Genomic DNA, 20126 nt, shown 5'->3' with positions numbered 1-20126 from the left:
CCGAAATAAACTTGTGACAGAGATACTGTAGCTTTTGACGAATGCTTGAGTTGCTTCTTCGAATGTCATTAGCTGCTTCGCGCATTAACTTCGAAATACCCCTTTGGGACTTGTTAATGTAATTAATTATGTAGCTACAGCACGCAAAAGGGTCCAAAATTAACTGGATATCCATATTTGCCCTTTGCATTGAAAGAATGTGTTTATTATAGGCGTTAACTTGAATTTCTGCAAATGTTCTCTTCAGAAAAATCTGTGTTTTTTTCAAACTAGACCTAATAGCATATATATAGTCCTCGTAACTGAGGCTCACCTCATCGTGAGAAAGAAAATTTTCGAATATGCTAAGATGGCTAATCAAATCCTCGGATTGATCGCGAAGTAAAAGACTGCGAATTTTCTGATAGTTTTCGTGATGAAGAGACAAATTGGGAGTTTCTTCGGGAAGTGGCTTCAATATTTCCGTGCGGGGCATTGGGGGGTATGGAATACCGAATCGGCAAACGGGTTCGCGCACATTTTTAAGGCACGAATGCCCGTGCTTATGCTTTTGGTATTCAATGTACGGAGCCAAATCTGTGTTTGTAACATCCACAGTTACAAACTGATCAATGAAGGCTACTACACTAGCAATAGATTCTTCACTGTTGAAATCCACTTCCGGGGCGTCTTTCAGCCAAAACATGCCGTGAATGTGAGGGGAACCCCTCTGTTGAAACTCAACTCGCCAAAAATAGGTAGTAACAAAGTTACTTCCAAAGACTCCCCCGGCTTCTTCATGAGCTTTAGAACTTCCCTATACCTATAATCGAAATACCTAGCACACGTCACTGGGTCAGTTCTGATCAGCCGCGCCTTTTCTCTAAACTGTAAGTTCAAAGCTTCCTCCTCACTAATGTCAATCCTATCTACATTGCACTTGAGCAGTACTAGCAGCTCTGGCCACCTAGTTTCTGCGGCCGACAGAGTTATGAAGAAAGTTGGCAAACCAAATTGGCGAATCATAGCCATGACTTTCTTCTTCTCATCTTCCCAGTGAGCAGGAGACGTGCGAATGTCCTTAAGAATTCGATATCCGTCGTCACGGAAAATTAAGTTTCCCATGAAAGCTTCATCGAGTACGTTGGCGGCAGTTATCGCGCTAGAAGCGCTCCGCTTACGTAGGCAAGTTGAAATATTGTTTCGAATTTTCAACAATTCCAACTTCTTATAATTGAAGAACAACTTGTCAGTTGTACAACCTCTTCTATCTACGTTCCTAAGCTCTGATCTAACTATAGTTGTATAACTTTCCGAAGATGGTCTCTTGACGCCAGCATAAATGCTTGGGAACGCCAATTCTTCGGAGTCGACATCGAGAATCACGTCGAAAGGCTTTTGGCCCTCACCTGGAGCCATTGTGATTCTCGGAATTCCTACATTGTGTGCCTGGTTATTCTCAAGGAGAGTTTCCTGTCCTCCAGGATTTAGCTCTTCGGCTTCTTCATTCTCTTCGGAATTTCCCGCCTCCAAGTTTACATCCTCCTGCTGGATGGCTAGTTGTCCCTCTACAAAGGCTAAGTCCGCTTGAGAAGCTACGAATGGAACAGTTTCGGATGTGAAATCAGAGATCCACTGCTCGTTCACTGACACATTGTGCTTTCTGTAAAGCTCTGTACTAACTAAGTACCTGATGGCGTCAGCAATTTTGGAAGGCCTAATGGTCTCTGCCATGAAATCATGTCCGTACTCCATTCTTCGCTTGAGGTGGAGCTGTACAACCTCTGCCTCGTGGAAAGCTCTTGGAAGGGACGTCACGATGTTGCTAACCGGAATGGGGACATTTACAACAGCTCCTTTTATTGCACTCTGACGCTCATGACCTATCGACTTAATTATCATAAATGGAAGGCGAGGTGAAATCAGTCGCTCCTCCAAGGGAGTAAGCCCCCTCAAGGAATGAGGAATTTCTGGGAAGTCTAGGCCGTTGGAAATGGCACCTTTGGGCTTTCTTCCGGCTTTTATATTGTCGTGGCATGTGCCACAGAACTTAAAGGATTCCCCAGTGAAAGCAAGCTGGCTTGCATTCTGGTAAATCTCTTCCTTAAACTCGCAATTTTCTTCCAAATAGGCTCTAGAAAGCTTACGTATTTGCTTGGGGAACCACAATCCCTTGCAGCAGAAGCAAATCTGATCGGGGCCAAGTTTTACTAACCTATTGAATTTGGCTATGTGAGCATCCAATCCAATAGGTATATTTCTAGGAGTCCTATTTCCCTGGGATAAATCAAGTCGAATCTCCTGACTTCGGTTTGCGTTCCGAAGGTTTTCTGCATCCCTATTGCCACTGAGGCTTCTATACTGACTAACTCTCTGACTAATATTTCGAATAGCATTGATAGTTGCTTGTCGAGCAGCTATACGAGCACTTCGTCGAGCCAGTGTATTTCTCGCCTGCTCGACGGCCCTACGTTCCCTAAAACTCCTAGCCGTAGCTCTCCTAAACCTATCCTGCGCTCTCTGCAGTAAGCGATCCTGAGTTGATCTTGCCTGCGCTCGTTGCAGGGTATTTGCTTCTTGCTCACCCGCACGATACGTAGCATCCAACCGCCTCAGAGAACGCCGCCGAGCATCGGCTGCTTGTTCACCCGCACGGAAATCAGGATCCAAGCGCCTTTCCGAACGGTCAGCAGTATTTCGGACCTGCTCTGTAGTTCGGACTTGCCTAATTTGTCGCCTTAAAGCGCGACGCCGAGTATCGCCTGCTTGCTGACTCGCACGGAAAGCGGGATCCAAGCGCCTTAACCGATGGTCAGCGGTATTACCAACTTGCTCGATAGCTCGGACTTCTCTTAATTGTCGCCTTATAGCGCGACGCCGAGTATCGGCTGCTCGTTCATCCGCACGAAGAACGGGGTTCGAGCGAGTTTCAATACGTCTTTCAGCATCTGCTTCTTGTTCACCCGCACGAAAAACGGGATCCAAGCGCCTTAACCGATGGTCAGCGGTATTACCAACTTGCTCGATAGCTCGGACTTCTCTTAATTGTCGCCTTATAGCGCGACGCCGAGTATCGGCTGCTCGTTCATCCGCACGAAGAACGGGGTTCGAGCGAGTTTCCCTACGTCTTTCAGCATCTGCTTCTTGTTCACCCGCACGAAAACGGGATCCAAGCGCCTTAACCGATGGTCAGCGGTATTAACAACCTGCTCTGTAGCTCTTTCATCGGTGTTTCTTCGCCTAATAAAGCGACGCCGAGTGTTGGCTGCTTGCTCTCCGGCACGAAGAACTGGATCCAATCGAATTTCCCTACGTCTTGCAGTATCTGCTTCTTGCTCACCCGCCCGAAGAACGGGGTTCGAGCGAATTTCCCTACGTCTTGCAGTATCTGCTCCCTGATCACCCGCACGAGTGTGCGGATTCAAGCGTCTTGGCCTACGAGACGCTGTATTTACACCCTGCTCTGAATTTCTGGCTACTGCATTTTCCCTTCTCCTACGCTGAGATTCAGAATTTTCCACCCTCTCCATCTCTGCATACTCTGGATTTTCCCTATTGGCCCTATTTCTCAACAATTGGTTCCTAGCCCGCTGAGATGCAGTGGGTCTATTCAAACGAGGCATTTTTTAAAATCTTAAATTTATATGACTACTACGATTATATACGCTGATTAGAAATATAAGAATAAAGCTTTAAAAAAGCTAAATCCTTATATTTATACAATATAAATTTTATAATATAATATAGTTAATATAAATTATATAAATAATAGAATTATAAGTGTAAGTCTTAAAAAAGACTTCGACTTATAGACTATTACTAAGATAAATACTTAAATGTATAGAAATATAAGAATAAGCCTTAAAAAACGCTGAATTCTTTTATTTATATACGGGTAAAGGGGCAGAGCGATTAAAATACGTTACGATACGTTAATAATTTGCAAAAGTTAAATATATGAATAATAATAATCTAAGAGCAAGTCTTGAAAAAGACTTAATCTTATACTATTATTAACAAATCTACGTTAAAAGGGTCAGAGCGGCAAAAAATAAATTACGTTAAAATTTGCAAATGTGAAAAATATGAATAATAATAATTTAAGAGTAAGTCTTGAAAAAGACTTAATCTTATATTATTATTAACAAATCTACGTTAAAAGGGGCAGAGCGGCAAAAAATGAATTACGTTAAAAATTTGCAAATGTGAAAAATATAAATAATAATAATAATTTAAGAGAAAGTCTTGAAAAAGACTTAATCTTATATTATTATTAACAAAATCTACGTTAAAAGGGGTACTTAGCAACGAGCGCAGCAACCAGCCCAGCAGCAAACAACGGCAGCGACGTCGGCAGCAAATCGGCAGAGGCAGCAACAACTTGAGACCGCGTAACAATTTGTTTACAAAATTTACGTTAGTTTTAAGCACAGAAAAATGAGTTTAATGAGTTTAAAAAAATGCAAGTAAAAATGGATAGTTTACGATAAGGGAGATTTGTTTTAAGATAGGCAAAACTGACAAAAATCGCAATCGCAGACGAGCAGAGAGATCACATACGATGGTTAGTCGTAGACTAAAGCGAGAGCAGAATAGTCTGCAGCTCTGCAAAGTTCATAACCGCCAATTTACTTGCACGGATTCCCGCCCTTTTTGCTAACAGCGAACCGTGCCTTCTAGAACTTTGCATTCTGCCTAGCACATCTTCCGTCTCTCTCTAGCGCAGGTGAATGCACTTGTGAGAAACGAATAGGAGCAAAAAGAGACAAAATGCGCGCCCCATTTCAAATGATTTAGATTTTGCATTAACATAATGTGAATTAGAGTGACCACAGGACAAAAAGTTCAAATTATCAATTTGAATTCGGCGATCTCTTAGCGCTTCTCCTTTAGCGCAGGCAGCTTTTGTCCTGCACCAGCATACACACATACGCCATTGTTTGACTCAGACCTCCAATTTGGCTAACTTGATTTGATTTGCATAGTTATTGGGATATAGTTCGGTATTGACAAATGAAAACCATCGCAAAACCATCACAATTAGGCCAATCGATAGGTATTGACGAAACAAATACATATCAATTAAAATTTTCATAATAGCATCAAAACTGTGGCCACAGCTTGTGGCTTGTGGGCGTCAGAGGGGGCGTGGCACCATTTTGAAACAAACTTGCGCTGCGTAGGAACTCCTAAAATCTACATGCAAAATGTCAATCTTCTAGCTTTTATAGTTTCCGAGATCTCAGCGTTCATACGGACAGACAGACAGACGGACAGACAGACGGACAGACAGACGGACAGACAGACGGACAGACAGACGGACAGACAGACGGACAGACAGACGGACAGACAGACGGACAGACAGACGGACAGACAGACAGACGGACAGACGGACATGGCTAGATCGACTCGGCTAGTGATCCTGAACAAGAATATATATACTGTTACATACTTTTGCACGAATACAATATACCCTTTTACTCTACGAGTTTAAATTTAGTAAATTATCACGGCACTAGTTTTAAAAATTATCTAGATTGGATTGTAACACGGAGAATTTTAGAAATTGAATTTCAAAAGGACCCTTTGTATCCTCCCATTCAGATAACTTGAGATCCAGATAAGGAGATTAACTAGAAAACCTAACAGGTCAAGTTTTTGAACAAAAAGTAAGTGATTTACAGAGTCAAGGGCTTTACTGAAGTCAGTGTAAACGACGTCTATTTGAAAACTACTATTGAAGCCTTTTATCACAAATGTAGTGAGCTCTAGAAGATTTGTGATTGTGGATCTACGATTAAGAAATCCGTGTTGACACGGAGAAATGATTGATCTACAAAGGTGCTGCAAATGAGGAGTAATGATTTTTTCAAAAAGCTTACAAATAGCTGACAATTTAGAAATACCTCTATAGTTACTGGCTTCTAACTTGTTACTTTTTTTGAAAAGAGGAGTAACAAATGATTCCTTCCAAATATTTGGGAATTGGGAGGTTTCTAGAGATAAGGTAAACAACTTGTGAAGAGGTTTGCACAGGGCCTTAGCGCAATACCTAAGCACGCACCCAGGAATACCATCGGGCCCTGGCGAATAAACAGGCTTAATACGAAGAAGATCCAAAAGAAAAGAGCTTTCTGTTAAAATGGGACAGAATATGAGGTTTGACTTGGACATGGTGTAAGAATAAGGCTGTGATAAATAATGTAAAGTAGAGTAATTCGTTTGAAAAAATTGGGCAAATAAATCGGCTATTGCCTGATCTGTGGTTGCCGTCATGTTTTCGAACGACAGCGAGGAAGGAAAAGAATTAGATTTACGCTTGTTGTTAACAATATTATAAAACTGTTTCGGGTCCTGAGAGAACTGGACCTTACAACGGTTTAAGTAACTATTATAACACTGAGCATTAAGCACGGTAAATCTTGACCGAGCACTTAAATATCTAGTAAAAACAGATTGAGAACCGGTATTTTTATATTTCCTAAAAAGTTTGGCCTTTACATTTCTTAAGTGTGTCAACTCTTTGCTAAACCAAGGTGAATTATTGGAAATTTACGGCTAGTACCTCGGAACACAGGAATTAAAAAATGAGTTTATTGCAGTGTAAAAAACATTAACTGCATCGGACATATTATTGCATAAGTAAAGATCAGACCAATTAAAGCCAGAAATAAAATTATTTAGCCTCAGAAAGTCTGCCTTGCGAAAACAATGTATTCGTTTGGATTTTTCTGATTTTTCTTCTATAACTCTACCCGTATCAAATGAAAGTTCGATTGTTGGGTGATATGGATCTTCAGGTTGAGTGAGTGGTGCTACTCTGGACAGAAACACACCTTCAGGCCATCAATAAAATCATGCTGTGCTATAGGTAGTAAGACATTCGATCCATCCTCAGTGGACCAAGTAACTCCAGGTATATTAAAATCACCTAGAACTATCAACTGATCCCTATCGGAAAGCTTATTTGCAACGGACTTAATAACGGATAGGTGATTTAAATAATCAGGAAGTTCAGACAACGGCGGAATATATGAGCAAGTTATGTATATAAAGTTACCACGAAGCGATAACTTTACACAAATAAATTCAATGGTATTGAATTTAACTCCTCAGACGGGAAGTTTGAATCAACTCCAATTAAGACTCCACCTCCCCGTCTAGAGGGACGGTCATACCTATATATTGTGTACTTACCAGGAAAAACTTCGGAGCTAAAGATCTCCGGCTTTAACCAGGTTTCTGTGAACACAATAATATGAGATGCAAAGGAAAGGCTATCGGAATACAATTTAGTGAGTTTGCTACGCAAACCTCTTGCATTCTGATAGGAAAGAAGGAGGTTAGAAGCTAGTTTTTTGAAATTGGTACACTGGTTTGGCCTCGACTAGGAAGTTTTACTCCCACGGGCCCCTTCTTCTTTATCTTAGCCTCGAACTCTTTTACAACCATATTATCCGGCCAAAAGTCGCCCGAGCATATGGCTTCAAAAAGCTCGTTAGGGACAGTTATCTTGAAAGATGAAATGTCTCTAGCATAAGAAAACTTAAACTTTTCCACCTTTACACTATTACAATCGGCTTTAGTTTTGTCTTGTATATAAGACAATACATCAGAAGATGTTTGATCAGGGGAAAGCCGAGAAACAAAAATTTGTTTCTTTAGTGGAACCACTGAAAGGGATTTTGGTGGAGCAGACATTGTTTCTGCAAAACCAACTAGGGCCGGTTGTCCGGACTCAGTAGTCCCTTGTGGTGGTGATGCTACATTCTGAGAGATTGGTGGATCCACTAATTGTGAAACCACTACGGACAAATCGGAATTCTGAGAAGTCCCTGGTTGCATGCATTCTGTAACGGATTGTTCGGATACCGAATCTTTTTTAGCTGCTGATCTTAGCAACATTTGAGGTTTGCTGAAATCAGCTGCTGATCCGCCGGAATGCTCTGTTGTTCTTTTGATTTCGGTTGCGGGTTGTTCCCCTTTTGCTCCTTACCACCAGCGGCCTTTTTGCGCTTAATAGTTTACGACTATTAAACTGCGCGTCCAGCGCAGAGAGGAGATCATCAGCTCGGCGAAAACTATCTCTAGCAACTCCGAAACAGCTAATCAGCCCCATTAGGCCGCCTTTAGTTTGGCGCATGAACGATTTCATCTCGTTCGCAACCTCGACACAAGCGTCACAACAAAACTGCAAATTGGGCCCCTTTGAAAGGTCATCACTTGTCCGGCCAAGGGAGATTTGTTTTAAGATAGGCAAAACTGACAAAAATCGCAATCGCAGACGAGCAGAGAGATCACATACGATGGTTAGTCATAGACTAAAGCGAGAGCAGAATAGTCTGCAGCTCTGCAAAGTTCATAACCGCCAATTTACTTGCACGGATTCCCGCCCTTTTTGCTAACAGCGAACCGTGCCTTCTAGAACTTTGCATTCTGCCTAGCACATCTTCCGTCTCTCTCTAGCGCAGGTGAATGCACTTGTGAGAAACGAATAGGAGCAAAAAGAGACAAAATGCGCGCCCCATTTCAAATGATTTAGATTTTGCATTAACATAATGTGAATTAGAGTGACCACAGGACAAAAAGTTCAAATTATCAATTTGAATTCGGCGATCTCTTAGCGCTTCTCCTTCTCAGCACCAGCGCTGCTTTAGCGCAGGCAGCTTTTGTCCTGCACCAGCATACACACATACGCCATTGTTTGACTCAGACCTCCAATTTGGCTAACTTGATTTGATTTGCATAGTTATTGGGATATAGTTCGGTATTGACAAATGAAAACCATCGCAAAACCATCACAATTAGGCCAATCGATAGGTATTGACGAAACAAATACATATCAATTAAAATTTTCATAATAGCATCAAAACTGTGGCCACAGCTTGTGGCTTGTGGGCGTCAGAGGGGGCGTTGCACCATTTTGAAACAAACTTGCGCTGCGTAGGAACTCCTAAAATCTACATGCAAAATGTCAATCTTCTAGCTTTTATAGTTTCCGAGATCTCAGCGTTCATACGGACAGACAGACGGACAGACAGACGGACAGACAGACGGACAGACAGACGGACAGACAGACGGACAGACGGACATGGCTAGATCGACTCGGCTAGTGATCCTGAACAAGAATATATATACTGTTACATACTTTTGCACGAATACAATATACCCTTTTACTCTACGAGTTTAAATTTAGTAAATTATCTCGGCACTAGTTTTAAAAATTATCTAGATTGGATTGTAACACGGAGAATTTTAGAAATTGAATTTCAAAAGGACCCTTTGTATCCTCCCATTCAGATAACTTGAGATCCAGATAAGGAGATTAACTAGAAAACCTAACAGGTCAAGTTTTTGAACAAAAAGTAAGTGATTTACAGAGTCAAGGGCTTTACTGAAGTCAGTGTAAACGACGTCTATTTGAAAACTACTATTGAAGCCTTTTATCACAAATGTAGTGAGCTCTAGAAGATTTGTGATTGTGGATTGATCTACAAAGGTGCTGCAAATGAGGAGTAATGATTTTTTCAAAAAGCTTACAAATAGCTGACAATTTAGAAATACCTCTATAGTTACTGGCTTCTAACTTGTTACTTTTTTTGAAAAGAGGAATAATAAATGATTCCTTCCAAATATATGGGAATTGGGAAGTTTCTAGAGATAAGGTAAACAACTTGTGAAAAGGTTTGCACAGGGCCTTAGCGCAATACCTAAGCACGCACCCAGGAATACCATCGGGACCTGGCGAATAAACAGGCATAATAAGAAGAAGATCCAAAAGAAGAGAGCTTTCTGTTAACGTGGGACAGAATATGAGGTTTGACTTGGATATGGTTTAAGAATAAGGCTGTGATGAATAATATTAAGTAGAGTAAGTCATTTGAAACAAGAATGGAAGCAATCTTCGAAGCCGAAGTTTATATACCCTTGCAGTTATTACAAATCGACTACATTTCGATTTCTATGCCTATATTACTAAAACAAAGAAGCTATGTCGATTTTGCGCTGCATTTTGCCATCGCTTGTCCGATTTTAATTTAATTTGACTTGGATATGATTTAAGAATAAGGCTGTGATGAATAATATTAAGTAGAGTAAGTCATTTGAAACAAGAATGGAAGCAATCTTCGAAGCCGAAGTTTATATACCCTTGCAGTTATTACAAATCGACTACATTTCGATTTCTATGCCTATATTACTAAAACAATGAAGCTATGTCGATTTTGCGCTGCATTTTGCCATCGCTTGTCCGATTTTAATTTAATTAAAACCGTAATTCCATAATATTTAAATATTATCAAATCCCAAAGAACAATAAAAGAAAATTAAAAACTTATATACAACCTGCAATAGAAAAACAACTTTTGGGAAAGTTTCAATCAGATATAAAAACAGCACTACGACCTACGACGAACAACGCACAAAAGAAAAACGGCGGGGTAACAAGAAAAGAAAACACAGAACAGAATTACAAAATTAAAACAATTTTTAGGTATTAGTTTCTGAACAAAGATTTATAGTTCACTCGCGAAGCGAACGGAATTTAAATATATATTTAAACTAGCTGTACCCGGCGCGACTTCGTTCGCTTAAAATTAGTTTTGAGTACGGTTGTCAAGACTTTCCTATTTCCACACCACCCCTGAGGTAGAGAAATTGGCGCGTTTTTTTTAATGTGGTATCTCCAATTAGACCTATTCCACTGAAACTTTCTAGGTTTAATAATGTTAATTAATATGATTACTTTAAAACCTCTGTGTAAACAACATTTTTAGAAGATCCTTCAGGAGCGAGAATAATAAGGCTACTGGCAGAGCTAACTCTAGAGCATGCGACATAAAATTGTCCATGAGAGAAGCAATCTTCTCTAAGATCTAGTCCAGCCAGCTTCAAAGTCTGCCCCTGCGATTTATTTATAGTTATTGCAAAGCAAACTTTTAGAGGGAATTGTAGCCTTTTAAACTTAAACGGCAGACTGGATGGTATTAATGGGATCCTGGGTATAAACACTGTTTCCCCCTTCGCGCACCCCGTAAATACTGTTGCTTCGATTACATTTTTATGAAGACCTTTTATCTGCAATCGTGTCCCATTGCATAACTTAGGGGGACTTAAATTTCGCAATAACATTACGGGTGCTCCAATCCTAAGAGACAGATTATGCTGAGGAATTCCTGGAGGATTCAAAGAATTTAAAAATTCAACAGGGTAATGAACAGCATTATCAGCATCAGGAACAGAGTCGAACGATTTATAGGAGACTTCTAAACCATCAAATGAGTTTAGCAATAAATTATTAATAGTGGTTGCTCTTTCATTTTTCGTTGTCAAAATGGCGCGCTCAGATAGCCAATCTAAGCTTTTACATGATATGTTGGAAATGTCAGGAAATATTTTGGATGTAAGGTCTTGAACGTTTTTGACTACATTTCCTAAGCGTGATGTTATAACTATTTTTCCATCAACTGTTGGATGGACGCCATTCCCAATTTTTAAAAGAGTTTCGGCAAAAATACCAGCAGAACTGTCTCCTTTTAAGTGCACTCGCATATTTTTCGTGAGCGCTAGTTTGTTTATCTGTGGCCATAAAAATGAAGATTTTAAACAGGCCTTTATTTCGTCAGCTTTAGTACCTCTTGGAACAACAGGAAGGGTTTGGCGAAAGTCTCCAGCTAGCAGGACTGTAATACCACCCACCAACATAGTATTCTCATTAATATCTTGCAGGGTCCTATTTATGGCTTCAAGCCCACCTTTATGTGACATTGTGCACTCATCCCAAACCATTAACTTACAATCTTTAAACACCGCAGCCATATTACATATTGAGCAGGGTAGCAGCTATACCGGAAGATACTACAGCTAGGGCTATTTTTTTTTAACTTCGAACTTTTGCCAACAATAAGTTTGTCAAGTAGGTTTTACCTGTCCCTCCAGGTGCATCCAAAAAAAATATTTCACCCATCTCAGCCCCAACGCTTTGTAAAATTGTATTGTATACGACTTTTTGCTCGTTCGCTTAATATTAGTTTGGAGTTAGGAAATTGGGTTGTCAGGACTTTCTTATTTCTTATTTGCGCGTTTTTTGAAAACCTTTGTGTTAACAACCTTTGTAGAAGATCCTTCAAGAGAGAGAATCAGAAGGATACTGGCAGAGCTATATAATAAATAAAAGTGATCCAAGTAAAAGTCGTGAGCTTGTATACTTTTTATCAGTTACAATGCTATCAATGCAATTTTAATTTGCGCACAAATATGTATTCTTGTTTGTAAATGGGAATTTGTTATTTTTAAATTTCTTGTTTTGAATGAAACGAAAACCTTTGTACACACAGTAATAGATTGGCATCCAATACAAAAACAGCAAAGTAACGTATTATTTTCAGATTCCACATTTGATCGATAAACGGGTATAACAAATCATTTTATTTGTATTTAAGCACATTATCTACTTTCGAATAGAAACATACACACACATTGTATGTATGTACATGTATTGTACATATAAGCAAATCAAAACATATCCAAATATACATATGTACATACGTATTTGGTCAAAAGTTCGAATCTTAAGATTATAATTTAACTTGGAAATATTTTGGCTTTGCTTACAGAATTTGTAGTAATTTTCTATTTTCTTCCATGGTGGAAATTAAATAATTCTCTTACTTCTGCTACAAAATGAAAAATAAAACCTAAGCATTTGATCCACATGACTGACTATTGATCGAAAATCATATTGATCGGAGCAGCAGATTAAGTTTTTAAAATCCAAAACAAATTTAACTTAAATTGCCTCTTTCCCCTCCCCTTTCCATGCAGCACTACCCCTCCCCCTCATCAGTTTTCTTGGCTGTTGCTCTCTCGGCCGTCGCTCTCTTGGCATCCGCTCTCTGGGTTTCGCTCTCTTGACAGGCTCCCGCAAAATGCAACGCAATAACTTAGAAAATCTAAATAAATTCGTTAAAAAAAAAATAAAAAATTTTTAAAAATTTGAAAAATTAAACTTAAGCATTTGGGCCATAGAATAACTATTGAGCGAAAAATCATCTTGATCGGAGCAGCGGTTTAGATTTTTTAAATCGAAAAGTTAATTTTAAATGTAGCCCCAAATTATGGGGGATATCGAAATTTCTTTTAGATTTCTAATTAGGCCTTTTCAAAACCTAAAATTCGGAAAAAACCAAATATCGAAATTCCAACCACTTTAGAAGTTAAGCTTAAATACATCAACTTTTTTTTGCTCAGAATAATGGATGTTGGAGCTGTTTGGGGCCACTGGGGGGACATATCGGATCTTAGTGGGCGCCCACGCCCCCAATAGAATACTGTGAAAAAATTTGGCTGCTCTTGCTCTTACGGTTTGGGCTGTGGCCGTATCCCCTTAAAAATCGGTCTTTCATTTTATAATCTTTAGGGATAACTGAATGAAAATTGTTTTGATACAACCCACCGATGGGATTAAACGAAACAAAATACAAAACCGGAGCGCAGAAAAATACACGACCGTTCACTTTGAAAGTCAAAGACGATTTTTGTTATATCTTTTCATTTAAATTTCTTAAAAGCTTTTAAACTTCCTTATGCTGTATACAAAATCTATCAACGATTTTTGTTAATTTAATACCACACGTTTTGATATGATTGTCTAGTTATATATTTTTATACCCTTGCAGAAGGTATTATAATTTTGGTCAAAAAGGTGCAACGCAGTGAAGGAGACATCTCGGACCCTATAAAGTATGTATATTCTTCATCAGGATCGCGTACTGAGTTGATATAAGCATGTCCGTCTATCCGTCTGTCTGTCTGTCCGTCTGTCTGTTTCTACGCGAACTAGTCTCTCAGTTTTAAAGATATCGAATTGAAACTTTGCACACACCCTTCTTTCCTTTGCACGCAGTATCAATCAATCCCACCTACCAAATTTCATAAGGATCGACCGACTTAATCCTATAGCTGCCATATAACTGAACGATTGGAAATGCCATAACTTTCGGCTCCGCCCGAAGTTAGCTTTCCTTTCTTGTTTTTTTATGATTCCTTAGGGCTGAACAATGCCTTCGTTATTAAGGGTTTTTAAATAAAAGGTGCAAATTAAGTTTTTAACACAATGAAAAAACATTTAACTACCTATATTCTATTCCCAATGTTTCTGGTGAGCTAGAAACATGCGAATCAATTATATTTGTTACTTGTAGCTTTTGCTTTTATTTAAATTTCCTTTTTATTATAATGTTTTTTGCTTAAACAAACAGGAAACAGTTAACTTAGCATTATTTTTATAATTAAAATATTGAAGCTTTATGTTTTTTTATCCTTTTCTATTGTGTTTATAATGATTATGTGTATTAAGTTTACAATAATTTGTTTAAATGGTATTATTTTAAATAGATGTTCGCATGTATATACAAAAAAGCAGCGAGGAGCGGCCGCGACCCATAGCCAACAATCCTTATTATATATCGCTATATAAGTAGTTGATATTTGGCGTTGTCTCGAAAGCGCTCATATTCCACTCTGTTACAACAAATTTAGTTAATTTGACTACTAAATATACATGTTACGTAATGTCGCATAATGCTTTTCTGCTGATTTGTTGTTTTATTTAAATTTAATCGTTTAATGTATAATTCCATCAATTGTTTTTACGCGTTTCCCCCTTATTTGCATCTTTTTAAGTTTACAATTTTCGTTAGAATTTCTCTTTTTTCTTTTCGCATTTTTTATGTACATAAAAACAAAAGGAACTATATCTTTCAGTCTTTTTAGTGTATGTGGTGTGTGTGTAATGCGTGTGTGTATGGGTGTCTGTGTGCATGGGTATTTGTGTAGCGTATCTATTGTTTCGTTATGCATATAGCGTATTACATAGTTAAATTAATATAATGGTTTTGTTTTTGTGTTTTTTTTTATAATTTTTACTTCAGTTTCAGTGTAAATATCGCTTGCTTCCCAGTTTTGTTTATATAATTAGCACTAGTTTTTTTCTTCCTTTTTACTTTATGTATCAAAATTAGTTCAAGGTTCCTCCGGCTTACTGCTCTACATAACTCTCGCCCACTATTTTTCTTACAAGGCCTACGATCTAAGTAACTTGTATAATTCATTTAAATATTTAGTTTCCTTGTTTTCGCTATGCATTTATCAAATAAAAACAAAAAACGTTGCAGATGCGTGAGTTTTTGTTTGTTTCTGCTTTTCCTTGTTTCATTTAGTCTTTAAATATATGTGTTTGTATAGTTTAATATATAATAATATAAAGAGCGAAGGCAAATATCGAATACTTTTGTTGTAGTTGTTTTTCGTTTAAAAATTCCATTTGTTGCAGTTGTTGTCGACAATATAAATGTTATTGTTGTTGCTAAAGTGGGTTATTGCTTATTTCAGAGAATGTTGTGTTCTTTTGTTGTTAGTTCATGAAACTAGATTGGACTTTGAGTTCCGTTTCTCTGCTAGAAATCGGAGAACTGTCAGGATAGTACACTCAGCAAACATATCACGTTCAGTTCCTAATTATGTGTAAATATATGTGGTATATAATTTGTCTATTGTTTTGCCTATGCGCTATTGTTGAATAATTCAATTTACAAAAAAAAAACAAAATCGGTCCGAGTTCTTTTTCATATTTGAGTTAACGGGGTATGGCAGATTGTTTATGTCTAGTGAAAAATGTGGTACGGTCCTATGGATTTTTTGTTTTGTTTAGATTTTTTTATCTAAGTTAGTACACAAAATGACTTTGCTTCATATATATCAAGTGTTGTATAAAAAACGACAGCAGATTGTATACAATAATTATGATGCATCAGTTACTTAAGCTCTTGGTTTGAAATTACGTTATGGTTTCCTCTTACTTTTTAAATCCTTTTTCAAAGCTTGGCTTCAGCGAATATTGTTTTAGATACAAATAGAATTTGTTTGATTCTGGTTTATGGTCAATAGTGATGCAGATATACCAGAGCAGATCAAACTTTTGCCTGCTACCCTATACGACTTGCTTCATTTACAATTTCTATTTACAGGGGCGGGTTTAAAATAAATATTAAAATTATTCATACAAAGAAAAGAAATTATAAGTAAAATATGAACAATCAAGCAAAACATAAAACTTGCTTTTAATGTATGTAGAAATAATTATAAAAAAAAATCAGGTGGTGTAAACGTGCTAAAATTGAAAGACATTGTTAAAAATTATCTGAGTACATTTAAATAAAGTAATGTGTACCTAGGAATATAGATTACTAAAACTATCGCTAGCTAACTCAGTGAAGACAGTTGTTCAGTTTTTGTATTGCTTGTTTGCTGTTTTATAGTTACACTATTTCTGTTTTTGCTGTTGTTCCGTTCCGTTGCTTTCTGTTGTTTTTCTTCTTTTACTTTCGCTTTCCTCTTTACGGTTTAGATAAAAATGATCAAAATTAATATACGTAGTAGGTATGAGTTATAAGTTATAATTGGTAGAATTTATATGTCTATTTAAACGGTACTTAGGTTGGTTGGTTGTTGGCTTTTGTACTTTTGTTATTTGCATGTAGGACTTGTTTTGCTTGTGTTTTTATCGTTTTCTTTCGTTATCTGCTTTTACTATCGTTCTCTGCTCGTTTTGTATTGCGTTAACAGTTCTTCTTCATTCATATAAACAAACAAAAAATGTATAGTAAATACTAAACGAATACATTAACATAAATAGGCTTAATCGAAATTAATATACATGTGCGGTCAGGGTGGTTCGATGTTTTGAACAAAGAGTCCAGTTTACGGTACGCAATCTTTGTCTGGTTCTTAGCAATTTACCCGTGGTTAATAACTTGTATTTCTTTTTATATAACCGCTTACAAAAACCTCAAACAAGGATGAGAAAAATATAATTCTATTTAATTCAATTTTTTCAATTATGTTGAAAGGCAAAGAAGATTGAAGGAACTCCAAAATAGGTAAAAAATATTTAAAGAGAATTCACAATAAAAAATGTATTATCCTTATTATTATTATTATTAGATAATGATTTAACCAATACAATTATTGCTTAAAAAACTTTGTTTTGAGGCTTCATTGCTAAAAAGTAACAATATATTGCTTTCCGACTCTAGATTTTTGTACATTTTTTCTTCAGTTCAAAATATCCCCACCCTAGTTTTCAGGCATAGGGAAGAGTCAAAGTCAAGGAAGCTTGAGTTACCTCAAAATGTTCCCACTTATACGTCCTTTCGGCTAATCTATTTAAAGGTTTTTTAACGGAACTTCGGATATGAACAATTATGCCTCCCTTCCGATAAATCCATTGGGGGGTGGAGGCCTCGGCGTGCTCGCTGGCCGCAGCCAGCTCTCTTTGAGAAGGTTTGACATGTTGCCGACTCCGGTCGTTCCGACTCCAGCGTTGGGATTAGTAGGCGACTTCCTAGTTTTGCTAGCACTCCGACTGCGAGGCGGCTCAAGTCGCAGCACCGCTTTCTGCCTGGGTCGACTTAGCGGCATCCGCTCCATCTTAATGTGCTCCACATGTTCATCGTCCACGTCTTCATCGTCGTCCTCATCGTCCTCCTCCTGTTCGTTGTCCTCTTCAGAGCTACTTTGCCGAGCATTCAACGGTGCCTGCATGGGCTGGTAGTTCGGATTTTGGCTGATGGTTACCCCCGCCATCTGAACAGGAGACTTTTTCATGGGCACATAGTTTGGGTTGGCGCTGATTTGACTTCCTGATGGATGCATAATCTCATAATTCGGATTGGGACTGCTGGTAGTGAGTATCGTGGCTTGTTCGCTGGCCACCGATTCGTCTAATATTCTGTAGTTGGGATTGTCACTGATCGCGACACCTCCACCGCTGGGTGCTGCCGAGGGTGTGTAGAAGCGGGGTGTTCCTGTAAAGCTTCCTGCCGAACCACTCCCACCGCTTTCGATGGTTCCTAGATTGCCCATGGCCACCGGGTGACTCGTCAAATTGGAGTTGCTGCTGGTACTCGGAGCATTGGATGCATTGCTCTTATGGCTGGCATTGCTCCCCGTTCGCTTGTGATTAAACAGATGGCGGTTAATCATGTTGGCTGGATTTCGGAGCGTATCCGCCACCACTCTTTTGAGATAGCGTCCTGTTTGGGAACTTGCATTAGAACTGGCTACCGAAGCCGTCGAGGGTTGCAGAGAAGATCCACCGATGACATCATCCGGCATGGAATTGCTCATTATGATAGGCTGTCGGCCTTTTCGAGGGAGCAAATGTTGCTCTCCACTGAGTTTTCCTCCGCCTCCAGTGCTGCCACTTCTGCTCGTCGGTAGTTCCACGCATTTTGGACTTGGATCGTAGGTCTCATATCCCTTTTCTTCGACCAAAGTGGCCGGATCTGGTTGAACGTAGGCCGCTGCATCATCACTTTGCCTTGTTAGATTCTGAAACGCAGTTGGCACTGCAGTTTGATTATCGGGAGTACTGCTTACGATAAATCCCGATTGCAGGCTGAACGGCGAGTGAGTTGCGTGATCATCTACTAATGCGACTGGGCTCTCGGCCGGTTGATCTAAGGATGAATTCTGCTCCGTCCGCAAAGGTGTAGTCGCATCCTCCTGTTGTCCGGCGTCCTGCTGATCCTGGTCCAAGGGGACCGCAGCAAACGCATCTAGCTGACTACGCTCCTTTCGCTCCTTTTCACGGTGATGCAGTCCCATCTCCGAATGATAGAAGGAAACATCCTTAAAGTTCGAATCCGGACATTGTTGCTCGAGATACGCAATAATATCTAGAAAACTGGGTCGGGCCGAAGGCCTATGACGCCAGCACTTTTCCATTAGGCGATCGAGTACTTTCGGACAATTTTCCGGCCTTTCCATTACTCCGCCATCGATGACGAGCCGCAGCACTTGCTCGTTAGTATATCCTTGGTATGGCTGCGCCGCCAAAGTGGCCATTTCCCATAGCACCACTCCGAAGCTGAACACATCACTGGCACTGGAGTAGACACCATCTCTCAAGCTCTCCGGTGGCATCCACCGCACTGGTAGCAGACCCTTGGTTCCCTTGCGATAATAATCCGTTTCATAAATATCTCGAGTCATGCCAAAGTCGCCTATTTTTACTGTCAAATCCTCAGCCACCATACAATTGCGTGCGGCAAGATCGCGATGCACAAACTTCTTGGCAGCCAAATATGCCATGCCGTCTGCAATTTCAATGGCCATCTGATAAATCCTTCCATAAGTAGGAGGTTGTACGTTTCCAGTTACACCGATTCGATGAAGATATGCCATCATGGCCGCATCCCGTTCTTCAGGCCGATGCGCTCGCAAATAGGACTTGAGGTCGCCCTTCTTCATCAGCTCCATAACGACCAGAGCGGGTTGACCCCTCGAGCAGACTCCCAGTAATCGAACAACGTGGTGTGTGTCGAATTCCTTCATGACGCTTGCTTCGCTTAGGAAATTCGTTCTCTCGCGGTCCGTGGCGTTTTCGTTGACCGTCTTGATGGCACACTCCCGATCCACGCCATTTCCGGAAAAGGACTTTAGAATTCCATTGTACACCATGCCAAAGGATCCCTGTCCTAGAGGAGCCAGCTGGATTATGTTCTCCCTCATCACCTCCCAATCGTCGGGGATATACTGCATGCTTGCATAGAACGGATTCACTTCTGTGTTTATATGGAAGTCGTTGAGCGGAACTTCCTTACGTAAGTGTCGGACGTAGCCCGTAAGGCCGACGATCAACAGTATACCGACGATCCCCGATAACCACAAAAAGTACTTTGTATAGTTCAGCGGGGCCTGTTTGGGACAGAAAAAAGGAAATATTTGTCAGTCAGAAAAACAATGTAATTAACTTAGAATTATTCAGTACTTTCGAAATGATATTTTAAAATCTGTCCCCGCAAAACACCAAAGTAAAACAAAAGTCCCTCTATACCCGATGACCTCGTTGTACCATGTAAAACTCTAATTTGTAATTACATCTAATATAATTGTTAAATTTGATAAAAAAAATTTCGACTGAATAAATATATACCGCCTAAAATCTTTACTACCGAATTTCGCGAGTTGTGGGCATGTGTAATTTTTGTGCTTTTTATAATCTGCATGCCTAATTCCAACTTTCTAGCTATTATATATGAGACGTATAAGCAGACGGAGTGGCATAAAGTCAAACATAGGTATTA

At 39.3% G+C, this 20126-nt stretch overlaps 1 protein-coding gene across 1 annotated transcript in view; it reads right to left on the bottom strand.

Moving 5' to 3' along the window:
* Positions 1-14109: 14109 nt before the first annotated feature.
* LOC108043824 (insulin-like receptor) overlaps positions 14110-20126 on the bottom strand; it is a 125520-nt gene continuing 119503 nt past the window's right edge. The window contains exon 12 of the mRNA XM_044457403.1: positions 14110-19737. Within this exon, the coding sequence (XP_044313338.1) occupies positions 17239-19737 (2499 nt within the window). The 3' untranslated portion in view covers positions 14110-17238. The remainder of the gene's footprint in view (positions 19738-20126) is intronic.

The sequence above is a fragment of the Drosophila rhopaloa genome, unplaced genomic scaffold, assembly GCF_018152115.1.
Source record: "Drosophila rhopaloa isolate 14029-0021.01 unplaced genomic scaffold, ASM1815211v1 contig_155, whole genome shotgun sequence".
Lineage (NCBI taxonomy): Eukaryota > Metazoa > Arthropoda > Insecta > Diptera > Drosophilidae > Drosophila > Drosophila rhopaloa.
Note: the sequence above shows the minus strand (reverse complement) of the source record. Positions and strands in the feature narration are given on the sequence as shown.